Source organism: Salmo trutta, chromosome 1 (genome assembly GCF_901001165.1).
Source record: "Salmo trutta chromosome 1, fSalTru1.1, whole genome shotgun sequence".
NCBI lineage: Eukaryota > Metazoa > Chordata > Actinopteri > Salmoniformes > Salmonidae > Salmo > Salmo trutta.
This window is the reverse complement of record NC_042957.1, coordinates 30,146,144-30,167,737: the sequence shown is the minus strand read 5'-3', so window position 1 is coordinate 30,167,737 and position 21,594 is coordinate 30,146,144. Positions and strand designations below refer to the sequence as shown.

Below are 21,594 nucleotides of genomic sequence, written 5' to 3'. Positions count from 1 at the left end.
GAGCGTTACACCAAGGCCTGTACTCTGGAGCGGGATCGATTTGGAGGTGGAGGGTCCGTCATGGTCTGGGGCAGTGTGTCACAGCATCATCGGATTGAGCTTGTTGTCATTGCAGGCAATCTCAACGCTGTGCGTTACATGGAAGACATTCTCCCTCATGTGGTAACCTTCCTGCAGGCTCATCCTGCCATGACCCTCCAGCATGACAATGCCACCAGCCATACAGCTCGTTCTGTGTGTGTGATTTCCTGCAAGACAGGAATGTCAGTGTTCTGCCATGGCCAGCGAAAAGCCCGGATCTCAATCCCATTGAGAACATCTGCGACCTGTTGGATCGGAGGGTGAGGGCTAGGGCCATTTCCCCCCCCCCAGAAATGTCCGGGAACTTGCAGGTGCCTTGGTGGAAGAGAACTGGCAAATCTGGTGCAGTCCATGAGGAGGAGATTCACTGCAGTACTTAATGCAGCTGGTGGCCACACCAGATACTGACTTACTTTTGATTTTGACCCCCCCTGTTCAAGGACACATTATTCCATTTCTGTTAGTCACATGTGCGTTTTGTCTCAGTTGTTGAATCTTGTTATGTTCATACAAATGTTTACACATGTTAAGTTTGCTGAAAATAAAGGCAGTTGACAGTGAGAGGATGTTTCTTTTTTTGCTGAGTTTAGTTGAAACGCACGCACACACACTGACCAAAATGTTATTTTGTTGGCATTTACTTATGTCCCCATTACCAGTAAAACATAATCAAAACCTTTCACTGACTTGCTGTGCTGTTTCGTTGTTTGTTTATTCAGTCTCAACCAGGATTTCATCATACATGTCAAGCAGGGAAGTTTCAGCTCTGTCTGTCCGTGGCCTCTCTTCCTCGGTGTGCACTGTCACTGTGTCCGTTTCCAGCTGTGTCTAACATTTCACATAAACCCTACCCTGTTTCTTGTCTGCGTCGAAGTAACAGTCCTTGTACCTAGCATCGAGCATGGTGGCGACACAGTAGAGGCTCAGAGAGAATGCCACCGAATCACTTGTTCACAGCCTCTAGTAGAGTACTTTTCCAAGTTGACCAGACGGTCTGTGTTGGCATTTTTGTTGAGCAGGCGTTTCAATGCCATGACAGGGTATCACGTCTGCTGCAGAGGCAGTTGAGCTTATTTCTCGAGTCAGTTGTTCGAATTGAGCTAGGAGTGTTCATTGTTCTAAGTTTCAAACATTTTCTCAAATGCCATTGAAATGGCAGTAGCGGTATGAGAACCTGCACATTCTTGAGCACACAATTCGGCTTTCCTCAGTAGGAAATCCTCGTCGACCCACTGTGCTGTCAGACTCAATGCTCATGGGTCTTTCATCGCTGGTCCAAATGTCAGTCTTGAAGCTAAGGGCAACATCTGAAAAATAGCGCCCACTTGGTAGTGTGTACCGGTGCTCGACCAGTCGGCGAAAGCCAACATCATCCACGACAGAACGGTTGATTGTCAAGGGCAATGAATCCCATTATCTTGGCGTTAATGGATTTGATCTTTGTGTTCTCTCACTGAAATTGTATTACTCTTTCAAATGACTGCTCGACTTGTTGACTGTTTGATCCACACAGCAGACATTGTGGGCTAGGTTAGAAATGCTGTGTTGCACGTTTAGCACTATATATTTTTTGTGCCGTCTTTAAAGCATCTACCTACGTTATATAGGTATGCACGTCAGCATTGACATGGGTTTTGCACATCGGCGTTAAACTAGACATCGAGCCGATACCGATGTTGGGCTTTTTAGCTAATATTGGCCGACTCCGATATGCTTACCGATATATTGTGCATCCCTAGTAAGTAGTGGATGAAAGATGGGATTGCAGGCGAGTCGGCTCCACAATGGTCACCATAACTCCCCCCTGCTACGGAGTGTCACTCAATAGCCTCACCCTGCCTGCTCTCTGAGACTGTAGATAAGAAACATGCTGTTCTATTGATTTGATGCTGTTTGTTGTTGGATTATTAATTCTGTGGATGTCGCCAGCCGCTGTTCAGACACCTTTAATGGCCTCGATGCTCTTCTCACACACAAGGAGGGAATCTGTAGTAAATCAGGCTTTAGTCATTTGCTCTTGCTTTTTAATCTGATGGTGATGGGCTATCGTCTTGGATATAACACACAGTGTTTAGATAACAATCCAATAGAGTGCTCTTCAGTGGCTAAGCTAAAGGCTTCATTGAGGCTAAAGGGTTCGAGAGGGTTTAATGGTAATGGAATTCATTCAGTTTTAGGCTAAATCGATATGAAATATGTAGCTAATATAATGAATTGTTATTTAATGCAAGCAGACACATTTCTGATCTAAGTCTCAGTAGTCTGCACAGTCGGAATTAATAAATGTATGTTTCTTGCACAACAAGTCTCTCTTTATGAATTTAGTATTTGTTATATTCAAGCTGTCTAAAATCAAAAGTAATGCCCGCCCAGGTGCGTTTGGATTTCAAGACACGCCAATAGATACGCTACCTGACCGAAAGTATGCGGACACCTGCTCATCGAACATCTCATTCCAAAATCATAGGCATTAGTATGGAGTTGGTCCCCTCTTTACTGCTAAAACAGAATCTACTCTTCTGGGAGGCTTTAGATGTTGGAACATTGCTGCGGGGACTTGCTTCCATTCAGCCATGAGCATTAGTGAGGTCGGGAACTGATGTTGGCCAAGTAGGCCTGGCTCGCAGACTGCGTGCCAAATCATCCCAAAGGTGTTCGATGGGGTTGAGGTCAGGGCTCTGTGCAGGCCAGTCAAGTTTTCCCATACCAATCTCAACAAACCATTTCTGTATGGACCTCGGTTTGTGCACAGGGGCATTGTCATGCTAAAACAGGAAAGGGCCTTCCCAAAACTGTTGCCACAAAGTTGGAAGCAGAGAATCATCTAGAATGTCATTGTATGCTTTAACGTTAAGATTTCCCTTCACTGGAACTGAGGCCTAGCCCGAACCATGAAAAACAGCCCCAGACCATTATTACTCCTCCACCAAACTTTACAGGTGGCTATGTATTGGGGCAGGTAGGGTTCTCCTGGCATCCGCCAAACCCAGATTTGAGTGTCGAACTACCAGATGGGGAAGTGTGATTCATCACTTCAGAGAATGCGTTTCCAATGCTCCAGAGTCCAATGGCAGCAAGCTTTACACCACTCCACCGCACTTGGCATTGTGCATGGTGATCTTAGGCTTGTGTGTGGCTGCTCGGCCATGGAAACAGCAGCTCTAGCAGGACAGAAATTTGACAAACTGACTTGTTGGAAAGGTGGCATCCTATGACGGTGCCATGTTGAAAGTCACTGAGCTCTCCAGTAAGGGTATTCTACTGTTGATGTTTGTCTATGGAGATTGCATGGCGGTGCTCGATTTTCATACACCTGTCAGCAACGGATGTGAAGGGGTGTCCACATGCTTTGGTATACAGTGCCTTCGGAAAGTATTCAGACCCCTTGACTTTTTCCACATTTTGTTACGTTACAGCCTTATTCTAAAATGTATGTAAAAAAAAATTAAAAAACACAGCAATCTACACACAATACCACTTAATGACAAAGCAAAACTGTTTTGTTGTTTTTTTGCACATTTATTACAAATAAAAAAACGACACGATTCTATATGTGTTATTTCATAGTTTCATACTTAGAAAATAGTAAAAATAAAGAAAGAATACTCATTGAAGGGTTTAAAACTTTTCACCGGTAATGTGAATATAGGTAGATATAATATACTGTATAGAGAGAGAGATACAGTTGAAGTCGGAAGTTTACATGCACCCTAGCCAAATACATTTAAACTCAGTTTTTCACAATTCCTGACATTTAATCCTAGTAAAAATGTCCTGTCTTAGGTCAGTTAGGATCACCACTTTATTTTAAGAATGTGAAATGTCAGAATAATAGTAGAGGGAAGGATTTATTTTAGCTTTTATTTCTTTCATCACATTCCCAGTGGGTCAGACGTTTACATACACTCAATTAGTATTTGGTAGCATTGCCTTTAAATTGTTTAACTTTGGTCAAACGTTTCGGGTAGCCTTCCACAAGCTTCCCACGATAAATTGGGTGAATTTTGGCCCATTCCTCCTGACAGAGCTGGTGTAACTGAGTCAGGTTTGTAGGCCTCCTCGCTCGCACACACTTTTTCAGTTCTGCCCACAAATAGGTTTGAGGTCAGGGTTTTGTGATGGCCACTCCAATACCTTGACTTTGTTGTTCTTATGCCATTTTGCCACAATTTTGGAAGTATGCTTGGGGTCATTGTCCATTTGGAAGACCCATTTGCGACCAAGCTTTAACTACCTGACTGATGTCTTGAGATGTTGCTTCAATATAGCCACATCATTTTATTACCTCATGATGCCATCTATTTTGTGAAGTGCACCAGTCCCTCCTGCAGCAAAGCAACCCCACAACATGATGCTGCCACCACCATGCTTCACGTTTGGGATGGTGTTCTTTGGCTTGCAAGCCTCCCCCTTTTTCCTACAAACATAACAATGGTCATTATGGCCAAACAGTTCTATTTTTGTTTCATCAAACCAGAGGACATTTCTCCAAAAAGTACAATCTTTGTCCCCACGTGCAGTTGCAAACCGTAGTCTGGCTTTTTTATGGCGGTTTTCGAGCCGTGGCTGCTTCCTTGCTGAGCAGCTTTTCAGGTTATGTTGATATAGGACTCGTTTTACTGTGGATATAGATACTTTTGTACCTGTTTCCTCCAGCATCTTCACAGGGTCCTTTGCTGTTGTTCCTGTATTGATTTGCACTTTTTTGCACCAAAGTGCATTCATCTCTAGGAGACAGAACGCGTCTTCTTCCTGAGCGGTATGACGGCTGCGTGGTCCCATGGTGTTGCGTACTATTGTTTGTACAGATGAGCGTGGTACCTTCAGGCGTTTGGAAATTGCCCCCAAGGATGAACCAGACTTGTGGAGGTCTAAAAAAAATGTCTGAGGTCTTTGCTGATTTCTTTTGATTTTCCCATGTTGTCAAGCAAAGAGGCACTGAGTTTGAAGGTAGGCCTTGAAATACATCCACAGGTACACCTCCAATTGACTCAAATGATGTCAATTAGCCTATCAGAAGCATCATTTTCTGGAATTTTCAAGCTGTTTCATGGCACAGTCAACTTAGTGTATGTAAACTTGTGACCCACTGGAATTGTGATACAGTGAGATAAGTGAAATAATCTGAAAAAATCTGTCGGTAAACAATTGTTGGAAAAATTACTTGTCATGCACAAAATAGATGTCCTAACCAACTTGCCAAAACTATATTTTGTTAACAAGAAATTTGTGGAGTGATTGAAAAACTAGTTTTAATTACTCCAACCGAAGTGTATGTAAACTTCCGGCTTCAACTGTATATACATACAGTGCATTCGGAAAGTATACAGACCCCTTCCTTTTTTCCCACATTTTGTTACATTACAGCCTTATTTTAAAATGTTAAATAAAAAAACACACAATACCCCATAATGACAAATTGAAAACAGGTTTTTCGAAATTGTATCCTACTTATTAAAAATAAAAAACACCTTATTTAAGTATTCAGACCCTTTGCTGTGAGACATGAAATTGAGACTCGGATGCATCCTGTTTCCAATGATCATACTTGATGTTTCTACAACTTGATTGAGTCCACCTATGATAAATGCAATTGATTGGACATGATTCAGAAAGGCGCACACACCTGTGTCTGTATAAGGTCCCACGGTTGACAGTGCATGTCAGAGCAAAAACTGAGGTTGAAGGAATTGTCTGTAGAGCTTCGAGACAGGATTGTGTTTAGGCACAGATCTGGGGAAGGGTACCAATGTCTGCAGCATTGAAGGTCCCAAAGAACACAGTGGCCTCCATCATTCTTAAATGGAAGAAGTTCGGAATCACCAAGGCTCTTCCTAGAGCTGACCGCCCAGCCAAACTGAGCAGTCGGGGGAGAAGGGCCTTGGTCAGGGAGGTGACCAAGAACCCAATGGTCACGCTGACAGAGCTCTAAAATAGCTCTGATGTTATCAATGTTTATTACCCGAAAAACAATAACAGAGCTGTGTCTGATATCAGCACAGTCATCTAGACAAGGTCCATAGACAGACAGACAGATAACGTTATGTCGGTCTGTCTTTCTGACATCTAACAGTGCTGACGTCCAGAGAGCAGTTCTATGTCATTGACATCTAAGCAGGCGTCACGCTGTCACGGCCAAGGCTAGGAGAGCAACAGGAATGTTGCCTGGTACATCTAGTTCATAGTCTTTCTGCACACCGAGATGTGTGCATGCGTACGTTCATGCTCTACCAATCCATCCAGTCTGGCCAAAGTCTGCCACAGCAGCTTTGAATACCATCAGCCCAGAGTTAGCTGCTAATTGAATCTCGTATTTCGAGGGTTAAGTAGAAGTGAGGAGAGGACGGACGGTAGTCACCCTGACATAGTATTTCACAAGCGCTGCTGTCTGGTGTGCCTTGGATGGTGGGTGAGAGAAGGACCTGGGCCAGTGGGGTCAGAGCAGAGCAGTGTGTGCCAACTGGGTCATAACATAAACATGCTCTGTCTAGCCTTACTTCATCTGAATGCTCCTGGCTGTCTTTCCACTCTTCTGCTTTAACATGGAGATGTAGTCAGTTCTCTGGCAGTTTGGCTCCATATTTCACTTCTTTATTGGGCATTTTTAATGTTGTCGTCACATTTGTTTGCGTAGCAGCCAAACTAATAATGAGTGGTCATCGTTGATGAGATTGTTTACAAAATGTAGTCATGCTATTACTTCTACTGTAGCTAACCCAGGGGATTTCACCCAGTGGTCCACGGAGGTACTGCAGGGGTCCATGAAAAAAAATAATAATAATAATAATAATAATATATATATATATATATATAAGACAGACAGACAGTGCATTCGGAAAGTATTAAGACCTCTTGACTTTTTACGTTACAGCGATTTATTCTAAAGTTGATTTTAATTTTAAAAAATCCTCATCAATCTACAGACAATACCCCATAATGACAAAGCCAAAACATATTTTTTTTAAACTGATATCACATTTACATAAGTATTCAGACCCTTTAGTCAATACTTTTTGTGGAAGCACCTTTGGCAGCGATTACAGCCTCAAGTCTTCTTGGGTATGACGTTACAAGCTTGGCACACCTGTATTTGGGGGAGTTTCTCCCATTCTTCTCTGCAGATCCTCTCAAGCTCTGTCAGGTTGGATGGGGAGTGTAGCTTCACAGCTATTTTCAGGTCCTTCCAAAGTTGTTTGATCGGGTTCAAGTCCGGGCTCTGGCTGGGCCACCCAAGGACATTCAGAGACTTGTCCCGAAAGCCACTCCTGCGTTGTTTTGGCTGTGTGCATTGGGCCGTTGTCCTGATGGTGAACCTTCGCCCCAGTCTGAGGTTCTGAGCGCTCTGGAGCAGGTGTTCCTCAAGGATCTCTCTGTACTTTGCTGCGTTCATCTTTCCCTCGATCCTGACTAGTCTCCCAGTCCCTGCCGCTGAAAAACATCCCCACAGCATGATGCTGCCACCACCATGCTTCACCGTAGGGATGGTGCCATGTTTCCTCCAGACGTGATGCTTGGCATTCAGGCCAAAGAGTTCAATCTTTCTTTCATCAGACCAGAGAATCTTGTTTCTCATGGTCTGAGAGTCCTTTAAGTACCTTTTGGCAAACTCCAAGCGTGCTGTCATGTGCCTTTTACTGAGGATTTGCTTCCATCTGGCCACTCCACCATAAAGGGCTGATTTGGTAGAGTGCTGAAGAGATGGTTGGCCTTCTGGAAGGTTCTCCCGTCTCCACAGAGGAGCTCTGTCAGAGTGACCATCGGATTCTTGGTTACCTCCCTGACCAAGAGTCTTTGTGGTTCCAAACGTCTTACATTCAAGAATGGTGGAGGCCACTGTGTCTTGGAGAACTTCAATGCTGTAGACATTTTTTTGGTAGCCTTCCCCAGATCTGTGCCTCGACACAATCCTGTTTCAGAGCTCTACGGACAATTCCTTTGACCTCATGGCTTGGTTTTTGCTCTGACATGCACTGTCAACTGTGGGACCTTGTATAGATAGGTGTGTGTGCCATTCCAAATCAAGTCCAATCAATTGAATTTACCTCAGGTGGACTCCAATCAAGTTGTAGAAACATCTCAAGGATGATCAATTGAAACAGGATATTAATTTACAAAAATATTATACCTATTTTTGCTTTGAAATTATGGGTTATTGTGTGTAGAGTGATCAGGGGAAAAAACTATTTAATCCATTTTAGAATATGGCTGTAACGGAACACTTTGAACAGGCTATTAATTGTATCAATTGTTTGCTCTTTGTTTGTCATTCTGGATCAATTCCCTGTTTAAATATACACAGAGTGCACAAAACATTAAGAACACCTTCCTAATATTGAGTTGCAACCCCCCCCCCCCCCCCTCAGAACAGTCTCAATTCTTCGGAGGTATGACTCTACAAGGTGTCGAAAGCGTTCCACTGGGATGCTGGCCCAGTTGTGTGAAGTTGGCTGGATGTTCTTTAGGTGGTGGACCATTCTTGATGCACACGGGAAACTGTTGAGTGAAAAACCCAGCAGCATTGCAGTTCTTGACAACCCGGTGCACCTGAATCTACTACCATACTTCATTCAAAGGCACTTAAATCTTTTGTCTTGCCCATTCACCCTCTGAATGGCACACACACAATCCATGTCTCAAGGTAAAAATCCTTATTTAACCTGTCTCCTCCCCTTCATCTACACTGATTGAGGTGGATTTAACAAGTGACATTAATAAGGGATCATAGCTTTCACCTGAATTCATCTGTCCAGTCTGTCATGGAAAGAGCATGAGTTCTTAATGTTTTGTACACTCTGTGTATCTTGATTATATAGCTTTGCACACCTGGATTGTACAATATTTGCAAATTTGTGTTCTTTTTTTAATTCTTCAAGTTCTGTGAAGTTGGTTGTTGATCATTGCTAGAAAGCCATTTTCAGATCTTGCCATAGATTTTAAGCCTGTTGAAATAAATAAATGAGTCCCTAATCTATGGATTTCACATGACTCGGCAAGGGTGATCCATCCTAATTTTTCTCCTATCACATCCATTAAACTCTGTAACTGTCTTGGCCTCATGATGAAATCTCTGAGCAGTTTCCTTCCTCTCTGGCAACTGCGTTAGGAAGGACGTCAATAGCTCTTTAGTGACTGGGTGTATTGATACACCATCCAAAGCCTAGTTAATAACTTCACCATGCTCAAAGGGATATTCAGCGTATGCTTTTTAAATACCAATCAGTGCCCTTTGGGGCTCCCGAGTGGTGCAGTGGTCTAAGGCACTGCATCTCAGTGCTAGAGGCGTCACTACAGACACCCTGGTTTTATTCCAGGCAGTATCACAACCAGCCGTGATTGGGAGTCCCATAGGGCGGCGTACAATTTGGCCCTAGCGTCGTTCGGGTTTGGCCGGTGTAGGCCATCATTGTAAATAAGAATTTGTTCTTAACTGACTTGCACAGTTAAATAAAGGTTAAATGTATAATTTAAAAACATTTGCGAGGCATTGAAAAACCTCCCTGGTCTTTGTGGTGAATTTGTGCTTGATATTCACTACTCGATTGAGGGACCTTACAGATCGTATGTGTGGGGTACAGAGATGGGGTAATCATTAAAAAATAATGTTAACCGCTATTGAACACAGAATGAATCCATGCAACTTATTAAGGCTTGCCATAAAAAAGTGGATGAATACTTATTGACTACATTTTAATAGGGATGTGAATATTGTATTTGTAAATTCATCACTGTGTAAATAAATTCAACCACCATTTACAGCTCGACCTACCTGCCTCCTGCTGAATATTTGTCCTTACGAGTGGACTGCTACAGGGGTCCTAATTTAGATAGGTTTCTGCCTAGAATATCCATTTTCATCAGCTATTTGTTAGTCAACTTTTCTATAATTAGATACATTCAGCTTCTCTTTTGTCATTAGGAGGCTAAATAAAACCCTTTCTCACCAGAGTGTCATAAATCGATAGAATGAATGCTTCTATCTACTGTAGTTGACATCGGTACATTTTTCTCTGTCATCTCTGCTTCTTTCGCGGAGCAAAGACATTTAGGGACTATTGAGAAAATGTAATAATTGTTGTTTTTTTTAAACAGGAAACATTTTCTGTAAAAATGTTCTAAATGACATCAGTTTGGCCAGTTGTAAGAAAATAGAAAGCTGTAAAAACGACCCAAAATGTTAAGATTTCAGTTTGGCTTGAATGCATATTTTATGTGGTTTGAAATAAAATCAGCTTTAAAGATGCTGATAAATATAGCACCTAATTGCACATTCTCATTCTCTCAAGATCCTCTCAAAGAAAGAAAGAAAAACTCTATGCAAACTCACACATACTACACTGGCACTCACACACACACACACACACACACTCCTACATACATGTTCACACACATGCATATTGATGCTACACACACACACACACAGACAATCTTTCACACTGTTTAGTATACAGTATATTCTGATTGCCTAGTCACTTCTAACCCTACCTACATGTACATACTGCATTACCTCACCTCGTACCCCTGCACGTTGACTCGTTACTGGTTCTCCTTGTATACAGCCTCATTGTTATTTTATTGTGTTACTATTGCCTTTTTTTATTTAGCAAATATTGTTCTTACTTTTTAACTCTGCATTGTTGGGAATGGGCTCGTAAGTAAGCATTTCACGGTGAAGTCTACACCAGTTGTATTCGGCGCATGTGACCAATAACATTATTTTATTTAAAATCACATTTCTCCACCCCAGTTCCCTGGTCAAAATGTATATTTGGTGTATCATTTTACTGCAAGAAATGATTCGTTCTGCAGGAGTTAATATTAAGGCTACTTGAGAGGTTATAGACCTACAGTCAGTGTCCAGAGTTTCCATTTAACCCATGTGAACAGTAGGCTACAGCCTATTTGACGTCCCCTCCCCGTCTTGCGCCTGTTGAATTTCTATAGTGCCTCACAATCATCGCACTGCTATCATCCTCTTTTACCACTTCACCAAATCTTTCCCAAACATGGCTTTTCTGGATCTTCCCTTTTTATTTTCAACTCTGCTTTTCACAGCTTTTCTCTTATTGAATTAAACTCCGACATTGTCCACAAAAGCATTTGGCGATTGGCATGTCGGCTATTTGGCGCACGTACAGTTAGGCCCTAAAGCTTAGGCTTACGCACTCATGGCAGATAGCCTAAAAATAATGAAAGGAAAAACCTCAATGTAGCCTATAGATATAAATTGCACAAGAATGATACACTTATGGATTTTTTAAAAATGTATTGTTTTCTCTTTATTTAATCCGCCCACCGCCCATCCACTCAATATGTCATGACCCTAAACCCGCCCGCCCCGTGGATATAACCGTGGGGGCTGTGGGTTATAAGTCAACCCGCGCATCACTAGTGGTCAGAGTTTCTCTGGCAGTTCGGCTTTTAGACTGCGTTGACTCACTCTACACATTTTTCCACTACTTAATAGTGAAGTGGTCATCGGAGATGGTGTTTATTCATATCATTAAATCTAGCTAGGCCTATACAGTGCTTTAAGTATTCACCCCATTTGTTTAGGCAAGCCTAAATTAGTTCAGAAGTAAAACTTGGTTTAACAAATCACAAGTTTTATGGACTCGCTCTGTGTGAAATAATAGGGGTTGACATTAATTTTGAATGACTACCCCTTCCTCTGTCCCCCATACATACATCTGTAAGGTCCCTCTGTCAAATATTGAATTTCAAGAGTAGATTAAACTTCAAAGACCTAGGAGCTTTTTGAAAGCCTCATAACTTTTTTATGTGTTTGGTAGATGGGTAACAATAACAAATCAGACATTGAATATCTTCAAGCATGGTCAAGTTAATAATTATGCTGTGGATGATGTATTAAACCACCTAGACACATCAAAGATGCAGTCGTCCTTCTGAACTGAGCTGCAGGACAGGAAGGAAACTGCTCAGGGATTTCACCATGAGGCCATCGGTGACTTTAAAACAGCTACAGAGTTCAATGGCTGTGATGGGAGAAAACTGAGGATGGATCAACATTGTAGTGACTACAATAATGACCGAATTGTGAAAAGAAGAATACAAATATGCAGAATATTCCATAACATGCATATGTATGCAACAAGGCACTAAAGTAATACTGAAGAAAAAAACCATGGCAAAGGAAGACACTTTTTGGCCTAAATGCAAAGCCTTATGTTTGGTACAAATCCAAACACAACACATCACTGAAATAACTGCCTCCTTATTTTCAGGCATGGTGGTGGCTGCATCATGATATGGGTATGCTTGACATTGGCAAAGACTGGGGAGTTTTTCAGGATGAGAAGAAAGGGGATGGAGCTAAGCACAGGCAAAATCCTAAAGGAAAACCTGCTTTACACCAGACTCTGGAAGAGGAATTCACCTTTTCAGCAGGACAATGACCTACAACACAAAGCCAAATCTACACGAGTTTCTTAGCAAGAAGACAGTGAATGTTCCTGAGTGACCAAGTTACAGTTGTGACTGAAATCTGCTTGAAAATCTATGGCAAGACTTGAAAATTGCTGTCTAGCTATGATCCCCACGCCTTTACAGAGCTTGGAGAATTTTGAAAAGAATAATGGGAAAATATTGCCCAATACAGGTGTGCAACGCTCTTATGAGACTTAGCCAAAAAGACTCACAATTGTAATCGCTGCCAAAGTTGTTTCCAACATATATTAACTCAGGGAGGTGAATACTTATCTAAAGTGTTTTATTTTTCATTTATCTTTAAAAAAAAAAAAAACTTTTCTTCCACTTTGATATGACATACTATTTTGTGTGGTTTGTTGACAAAAAAATGACAAATCCTTTTTAATGTCACTTTGTAATACAATAAAATGTGAAGAAATCCAATGGCCCTGTATGCCCTGGCTCTCTGCCTGACGTCATTTTTTTCTATTCTTAGTAGAAAGCTACTCTCTAAAAGCAATTACAATTGTTCAAATATTGAATTGTAGAAAAGGATGATTGGATTTTCACTTACTACATTCTGTTGCACGTTGACATTTTGATCTCAGATCTGATAGATTAAAAATCTATCTTTTTGACCTGTAGGTTAACTCATTAAATGGTAACAGAAGTTGCCAGCTGTGAGGGGAAAGTCATAGTGCTTGCACAGCTTTGTATTATTAGCCTTTCGTTTAGTTCCTAATGATCGCTCGTCTTTGTGTGGAATGTCTTGTAGCTGGCGAGATGAATAACCATGGTCTTGTAGAAAACCCTCTCTCTGGTCCTGGGAGTTAGACACAAACTTTCAGACACCTCTGGTCCGGGCTACTCCATAGCTAGGGGGTTGCCATGGGTCCTTCCAGAACACTCTTCCCTGGCTAGAGTCATCTGACCTGGTCATCCCAATCACAGGCTGTACTTGGTGAGGATCTCAAATCCCCCAACACAGTCAGTGCTTTAGTTGAACAAGGAGATGCGGAGAGACAACCGGTCAGAAGCACTTTGCACCACTTCAACACAACTCACCACTGGAGCCTTCCTACAAGGACAATCCTCCAACCTGGACTTCCCAACTGTGTGATAGCGCATCGCTGACGATACAACCACTTCCACCATTACTTCCTGTTTCAATGCCGTCTGTCTTGAGCGTGGTATTAAGATGAAAATCTGTCTCCCGCTGGTCATCCTACGTTGTCTAACCGGGGAGCTGGGACAGTTGTACCTATAGTCAAAACTGGCACCTCTTTCGGTGACCACGCACATATACATACACACACACAGCAGAGCACACAGCTGTGGCAGTCAGCTGCCGGCCATTCCGAAGCAGTTATCCAAGGCAGCGAAAGGGAAGAGGGTGGAGCTTGAGTAACCCCCTCCCTTTCCACACACTCACACACCCCTCCCCTTTTTGTCACAGAGTGAACGCAGCCTTCACCCTCTCAGTTGACTCCCTCGTTCACTCACTCCATCTCAGGCAGTGTGGAAGCCGTGCTGGATTTTACTACTCATCTGTTTGCAGCGGGGTAGAGCAGAGCGTGATAGAGAGAGGGGGTAAAGACAGAGGAGCGGTGCGGCTATGGGGCAGTTGTGTTGCTTTCCCTTCTCCCGAGCAGAGGAGAAGATCCGTAAGTCTTTGGGTGTGGGTGGTCTTTCTGTCTTCTGGTTTGCTTGTGGCTGGGACTCAGATCTATGGGATAAAGGGGCTCATCATTTTAGTGTATGTCTCTGTGAGAATGTGTTTGTATCCGAGTGTCCATTATTGTGTTTGTATTGTGTGGGTAAGTATGTGCTTTTGTGTGTGTACTTGTATTTGCACCTTGGGTCTTATCTTGGCATTGCGGAAGAGTTTATAGTCCACTATAAACGACGTGCACATGCCATAAACGTGCGTGCTCCTGTCTCTGTCACCAGTGTACTGATATCTGAACTTGGGGCTGTCTGTCAAAGTGCCCGTGTCTTTTTCTGGAGCTGCTATGTGCCAACAGCCTCTCCAACAATTGGCAATGCAGTACACTCAGCACTGGAAGCTCCCATGCTGCCAAACAATTTATTTTTCATTTCTCTATTATAAATCCGTCCAAAGCTCTTGCCAGTCTGGCAGAGCTAGTCTTTTTTAATTTGGCAGGATTTTCTCTCTGCATTGTTTCACTGTCTCCAACTCGATGGGGGCCTTTTCTCTGTTGAAACACTGCAATCAGAGAGCTGCCTTTTTCTGAGAGCATGTTTGCCCTACTTTTAATTCTAGCTAGGTGGGGGGAGAGAGAGAGCGAGTAGGAGTGAGAGGGAAACTAGAGGGATAGGGAGGGGAAGAAAGAGAGAAGGGTGAAGAGGTTTGTCATGAGAGGTCAGATGCTCGTTGGGTGATGTGATTGTGTTGTCACCACGCCTCGTGAGCACAGCTGGGCGCGAGGAGCGTGTCCTTGTTTGGCCGCTGGCTGGCCGTGTGAATACTGTGAAAGGGTGTCTGTGTTTTCCACGGAAAAGGGAGACCGTCTGTTCTTCCACGGGCACAAACTGTGAGCCCTGAGCATCTGACAACCCCAACAGCTCTAAATAATAGCTTTGGAATTTTAACAGGCAGCATGGTGGGGGGGAGGGGAGGGCTGGTAGTTGTAACCAGCTAAAGCTGATCTGTCTGCCTGGTATTCCCAGTGTCGTTATAAAAGACAGGCAAGGGCCTCAGAACACACTCAGACACATGCAGTGCTAGTTAGTTTTAGTGATTCAAGCAGAGGCTTCATTGTGATCTGTATCCACAATTGGAAGAGAACGCTTGATTGTTCTCTTGCTATGGCATCATGTCAGCCTGAGGTGTGCAGCACATTCCTGCTTGTGTGTCTGATGAGTAAGATACATGACTGGCAGAGCGTGCTGTGTTGTTGCTGCCTGTCTGCACTCCTGTCTGTCTGCTTTTATGCAGCCACATGTGCATGCACACAGACACACACACGCGCACACACACAGTCATGGGAAAAACACATACGCACGGCCTATTCTAACCCCGTCCAAGGACAGATTGGAGCTGGGACCCAATGGCAACCTTGTCATGCCACCAGCACCAGGTCCCTATGGTGACGGAGAGACACGCGCCCTGTGATGTATGACTGCAGAAGGTCCAGAAGCGCTAGGCTCAGCATGCAAGACTTTCACTCACACACACACACACTGTATGGGCTCATTTGATGCATCACTTTATCTTGTTGGAGGATATCCTAGTTGCTGTGTTGTGAATACTCATTTTTGTTTTGGAATGTGGCTTATCCATTATCCATGAGATTCATTCTAGTGTGCTGGTTGATGAGGTGCAGTGCAGCGGTTGAGTGTGTGTGTGTGTGTGTGTGTGTACACAGCAGAGAGCGAGCAGAGCTAAAGAAGATCCTCCCTCGCCTCATTTCCCTCAGATGACCTGGTGGTTTAGGAGGAGTTCTCTCAGGATCTCCCTAATGGAGCTGCCGTTTCCTCAGGAAATACCTCCAAGCAGACTCTACCGCACCACTCCCCCTTCCAGGGATGGAGGAAAACCACCCACGTTTACATTTTAGTCACTTAGCAGACACTCTTATCCAGAGCGACTTACAGGAGCAATTACGGTTAAGTGCCTTGCTCAAGGGCACATCGACAGAGTTTTTAACCCCTGGTCGGCTCGGGGATTAGAACCAGCTACCTACCGCCCCGTTTGATAACACGTCTGATGAAATGTCTGGCCACAAGAGTGGAGTAGACACACACACAGAGAGAGAGAGAGAGAGAGAGAGAGAGAGAGGAGAGAGAGAGAGAGAGAGAGAGAGAGAGAGAGAGAGAGAGAGAGAGAGAGAGAGAGAGAGAGAGAGAGAGAGAGAGAGAGAGAGAGAGAGAGAGAGAGAGAGAGAGAGAGAGAGAAGAGAGAGAGAGAGAGAGAGAGAGAGAGAGAGAGAGAGAGAGAGAGAGAGAGAGAGAGAGAGAGAGAGAGAGAGAGAGAGAGAGAGAGAGAGAGAGAGAGAGAGAGAGAGAGAGAGAGAGAGAGAGAGAGAGAGAGAGAGAGAGAGAGAGAGAGAGAGAGAGAGAGAGAGAGAGAGAGAGAGAGAGAGAGAGAGGAGAGAGAGAGAGTAGAGGAGAAGAGAGAGAAGAGAGAGAGAGAGAGAGAGAGAGAGAGAGAGAGAGAGAGTAGAGAGAGAGAGAGTGACTGACTGACTGACTGACTGACTGACTGACTGACTGACTGACTGACTGACTGACTGACTGACTGACTGACTGACTGACTGACTGACTGACTGACTGACTGACTGACTGACTGACTGACTGACTGACTGCTGTTCGATACTTGCATAGTTTAATACTCTCAATCATTCTAATGCTATCGCCATGACTACTACCCATGCTAGTCTGGGTTTTGGCTTCCCTTTTTTCTCAGTCCAATACAAAAGGTGAACCACTTCGCCTTGTCTCTCAGGTGCACCCTGCTGGCCAGCTCTTAATCTGTCAGCCTGATCTCTCCTGTATTATTATAGGTGTGGATGTAGCGTTTAGTGCTCTCATAAAGTTCTCTCTGAGCCACAGCTCTAACTAATGGAATAGAGTTTACCTTCACGCTGCTCACTGTTGTCGTTGGAGTGGGAGAGAGAGAGTCTCTCTAGTCTACGATGTTCAGGTTTGGCGTCTGTCAACCCATAAGGCGTCTGTCTTTTCTGTGAGTTTCCCCCCTCTTCACGTGGCAAATGCAGACATAGAATTGCTAGTATCTAGTTCTGTGGATGTATGCACGCCCTTCTATGTACTGCATACTCTCTCACATTGTGTTCTGTGGACTTCCGTGGTACAAAGTGCACTCCTGCCTTGATTGAGTTATGTTTTTCTTCACACTTTTGAAACCCACTTCTCCGTGTGTTACTCGTAAAGCAGCCCACGCTTTATTCTAATCTACATACTGTAAGGTAGAATAAAGGTCATTACTTTGCCATGTAAAGAAAGCTATTTATTTCTCCCCCTCTGCTGTAAGTATTCATTAAATGTCTTTGGAGAGAGACTCATCCCTGAGAGAAATACACTTATGAACCTTTCTTAATCAGATTACTTGATTCTGTAACACAGTGGTCCTCTGAGTACAAGACCATAAAACGCCACAGAAATCAAATGTGTGAGATTCCTAAATCACTGAGTGTTGAAATTCACCAAACCCATCATTCAGTACTGCAATCAAGGTATGCTCTCAATCAATCCAAATGTGTATGGCCAATCAAAATAAAGAATAGGCTAACTGCCACACAACCTCCCCTGATTGTGGGAAATGGAGTCTGATTTGTGTTGAAGTACTGTTCTATTGCTAAACGGCTATTGTTTGTCTTGCAGATCATTTTCAGAGTGGGCCTCGGGCTGCTCGGACAAGTACGTGTGTCTCTGTCTCTCAGTGGGCTCTCTGAGTCCCAAAGCACCATTTCATTTAAAAGCACTGTACTCTCCCGGGCTTCCTCCTTTTGACATGTTCTTGTGTAACTAGCAGACGGTTTGACTCTAAACCATACTGGAGCGAGAGCGTGAAAGGATGACACCAGTGTTTGTCCTGTTTTAGCCTCCGCTTCTCAGTGTTCTCACTGTCAATGCCAAATCCCCTGTCACTCTAATGCACCCTCCAACTCGAACATACTTTAATACTGGCAGACTGTCACTGATACAGTAGCTAACAAGAGAACTGTACTGCAGGCACAGCATATTTCTCCTAAAACTATAGCCACAGTAAATTCATAGCTTACCTTAATCACTTAAGTGCTCAAAATGTGAATTGTACTCCTCTGGGAATGTGCTTAATTGACACTGTATGAGCTTACCATCACTGAACTTTGAGCCTTGAAGAGCCTTTAACCAAGGGGCTCTTGTTGTGTTGACAGAATATGACACTGAGCCGGAATAGGGTAAAGGTCATGTAGCTCCGAGTTGCTAGGCTGCATGGTGTGAGTGGTGACGGGGTGTAGTAGTGATGCTAGCTGTTGTGCTGTCGTTGGTTGTGTAGGTGTGAAGAGGGGTCCGGAGCCTGACGATGAGGAGCTGGTGAGTCTGAGTAAGAGGCTGGTGGAGGACGCCGTGCTGCGGGCCGTGCAGCAGTACATGGATGAGACTCAGCACAACGGGGCCGCGTCGTCTGACCCGGCGCGGCCCTCAGACAACCTCAACAGTAACACTGTCAACACTACCACCACTGACACCAGCGCCAGCAGCAAGTGACCACGGACAATATCCCCCAGCCAGCACTGGACACTAACCAGCCCAGGCAGGAACTCAGGCAGTCAACCAGCCCAGGAGCCAATAGGCAGTTGAGTGGTTTTACTAGACAAGGAAGGAGTTTTTTTTTGGAGCAGGACACTGAATTGATTGAGGAATCCCTATGCAGCTTTTTGTGTATCTTTTAACTCTGTCACCCACTACTCTCAGCAGTCTCCCTCCACACAAGCCCCTGTCGTGTCTGTCTGTCCAACTGTCTGACTAGTTTGGACCTTCATTCTTTCCTCCTGTAAAGTGTTTCCCCTTTGAAGGAAATTGCTGTTCTGATTTATTGGCTGCCAAAGGTCGCCCCAACATTCAGAGTGGAGCTGACGTGTCACGACACACACTACAGACTGATCTGGGACCTGAGGTTAGGTTGGGCTAAACCTCGGCCCTCTGCAAGGTGCGGTCAGTGCAAAGACAATCACCGTCTTTCTACTAAAGCTAAAACATCACTACAAAATGAACTGCAACTCAAAAACTTGAGACCAAGGGAATTGAGCTGGACTATGCAGTTAGAACATATGCTGGGAACTATGTTTACGTGATCCTGTCTCATCTGTGCTGTATGTGGTTAAAACGTGAAGGGTAAATGAAGAGTGGGTCCCATGTCCTACCTGTGGTAAAAATCTGCTTTTTAAAATCTAATGAAAACACAGCCTAAATGGTTGACCTACCGACGATGAGGATCACATTGGGTGTCTGTTAGTTTGTGTGTTTTGTTTGTCCCCTGTAGAAGAGGCTGGTTGATGCAGCAGGCCTGGTTGGGAAGCACCTTCACACACAGAACCAGTGTCCGTCTCAGAAACTACAGGACATAAAGGAGCTTTTATCCCAGCCAGCTGTCCAGGCTAGCATCCGCCGGAAGATCTCTGGCGGACAGAGTCCATCTGCATCTGACTGAACACTCCCAGTGCCCGCCTCCAGGGCGGAGACAGCACCAAGGAACGTCACATACTGTAAGAGTAGGTTACTGTAACACGTACTGTAAGAGTAGGTTACTGTACTACACAGGAGAGAGACACCACAGTACACAAACAACAGAAAGTACATCCAGTTGTCATAGTGGAAGGTTTTCTGTATGGTAATAGTATTTACATAAAAAAAAAAAAAAGATGTTCGTAATTTTGAAATGAGTAGAAAAAAAATTGTTGGCTGAAAAAAGGACAACTGATGAATTTCAGTTTATTATTTTACATGCTGTTAGCGAAGGAGATGCTTAAATTACCACATCCGAGCTGGCCTTAATAATGACTGAATTGAAGTAAACCTTGATTTATTATTACCTTGCTCTTGGAGGCTTGTGTTTTGTTTATGTCTGTGTTCAGCTTTGGCATAAATTCACCAGAACCTTAACATATGCTTTGTGTCACAGATGTATCGTGGGATGCCACAGCGTTGTCTGCTGCCTTGCTTATGGTCTCCACAGTCTAAAGATTGTTCTATGTACCAGGTCTGCTAGATGTCAACGACAGTTTTGTGTGTCATGTCTAGCCACAATGAACAATAAAAAAATAAATAAAAAATCAGGATATGAAAATCGATCGAACAGACTTTGTTTCCTGTCAGGTTGACTGATGCCTTGAGGGTGTTTTGGGATGATCTATGGTGTCTATCTTGGGGGATGGTTCAAGGCAAAGATCTAGAGCTTTTTGTGATGCACCCTCATTGGAATTTCCATGGGTCAGTGGGTAGTTCCTGTATTTTAAAAGCATCTGCCTCAAGCAGTTGTTTTACTCATATACTTCTCCATGTTTTCTCATCTATTTTTGGATCTTGGCCCTCAAAAGCTCCCGTTCGCCTGAGCCCTGGCACCATCTGCCCAAGCAGAGGGGGGGAAACAAAGAGAAAGGGGGAGTGGACGCTGCCCAGAGATCGAAGCAGGATTGGCGGTCGTGGGCTGAAACTATACTTATCACGGAGCTGCCTGCTCCGATCGATACGCGCTCCCTGCCGGAGCCACTAGTCTTCTCTTCACACCAGTCTGTAACATAATCTGCTATAGTATAGACAGAGACTAATAACTCCCATCTACTCAATGGCTCTCTGTATATGACCACTGCATTGAAGCCACCATCTGTCATAGTGAAGGCATAACAGTCACACAAAGGTTAAATGTGTCATGATATCAGTCCCAGAGCAATCTCTTTCAGTATATTTGTAATCCATGGTTGACTGATGTCAGAGTTGAGTATTTCATTGTTCATCATCCGGTGACTAAATTCCACTGTCTGCTGGGAGAAGTCGATACTGGGGTCATATAAATGATATAGCAGACCTTTGCTCTTTACTCTCGACCTCGCCTCTCCAAGATTGTGTTGTATGACGCACTAGCTGGCTGCTTTCTAGCTCTGTGTGGAAGAGACCATGTGCATCTACACCTGTGTGCCATGTGAACTGTCAATCATGTGTCCAAAAACTCCTTCATTTCCATGCTTGGAAAATCACCTCTATCCCTCACCTCTATCATATCTCTATAGTTATCAGACTCTGAAACTACTGATGAAAGTCAATGTGGTTTGCAGGAAATTAATGTGTAATGTCAAATGCAGATGTGAGTGACAACATAATTAAAGATATATAGGTAACTGCCCTAATAAAGGAAACACCCGTGTAAAGTGTGTTAATAGAGCATTAGGCCACCACGATACCACCAGAACAGCTTCAATGTGCCTTAGCATATATTTTACAAGTGTCTGGAACTCTATTGGAGGGATGTGACACGATTCTTCCACAAGAAGTTCCATCGTTTGGAGTTTTGTTGATGGTGGTGGACAACGCTGCGCGGCTCCAGAATCTCCCATAAGTGTTCAA

At 43.8% G+C, this 21,594-nt stretch overlaps 1 protein-coding gene across 4 annotated transcripts in view; it reads left to right on the top strand.

The window, feature by feature from the left end:
• The window catches only part of LOC115193716 (A-kinase anchor protein 7), a 53,798-nt gene extending 32,424 nt beyond the window's left edge, over window positions 1-21,374 (top strand). For 2 of the 4 annotated variants that reach the window (XM_029752679.1, XM_029752658.1), the window contains 2 exons: window positions 17,872-17,907; window positions 18,530-21,374. In XM_029752679.1, the coding sequence (XP_029608539.1) occupies window positions 17,872-17,907; window positions 18,530-18,741 (248 nt within the window). In that variant the 3' untranslated portion in view covers window positions 18,742-21,374. The remainder of the gene's footprint in view (window positions 1-17,871; window positions 17,908-18,529) is intronic. The other 2 variants (XR_003878222.1, XM_029752669.1) reach the window with 2 other exon arrangements.
• Window positions 21,375-21,594: the final 220 nt, after the last annotated feature.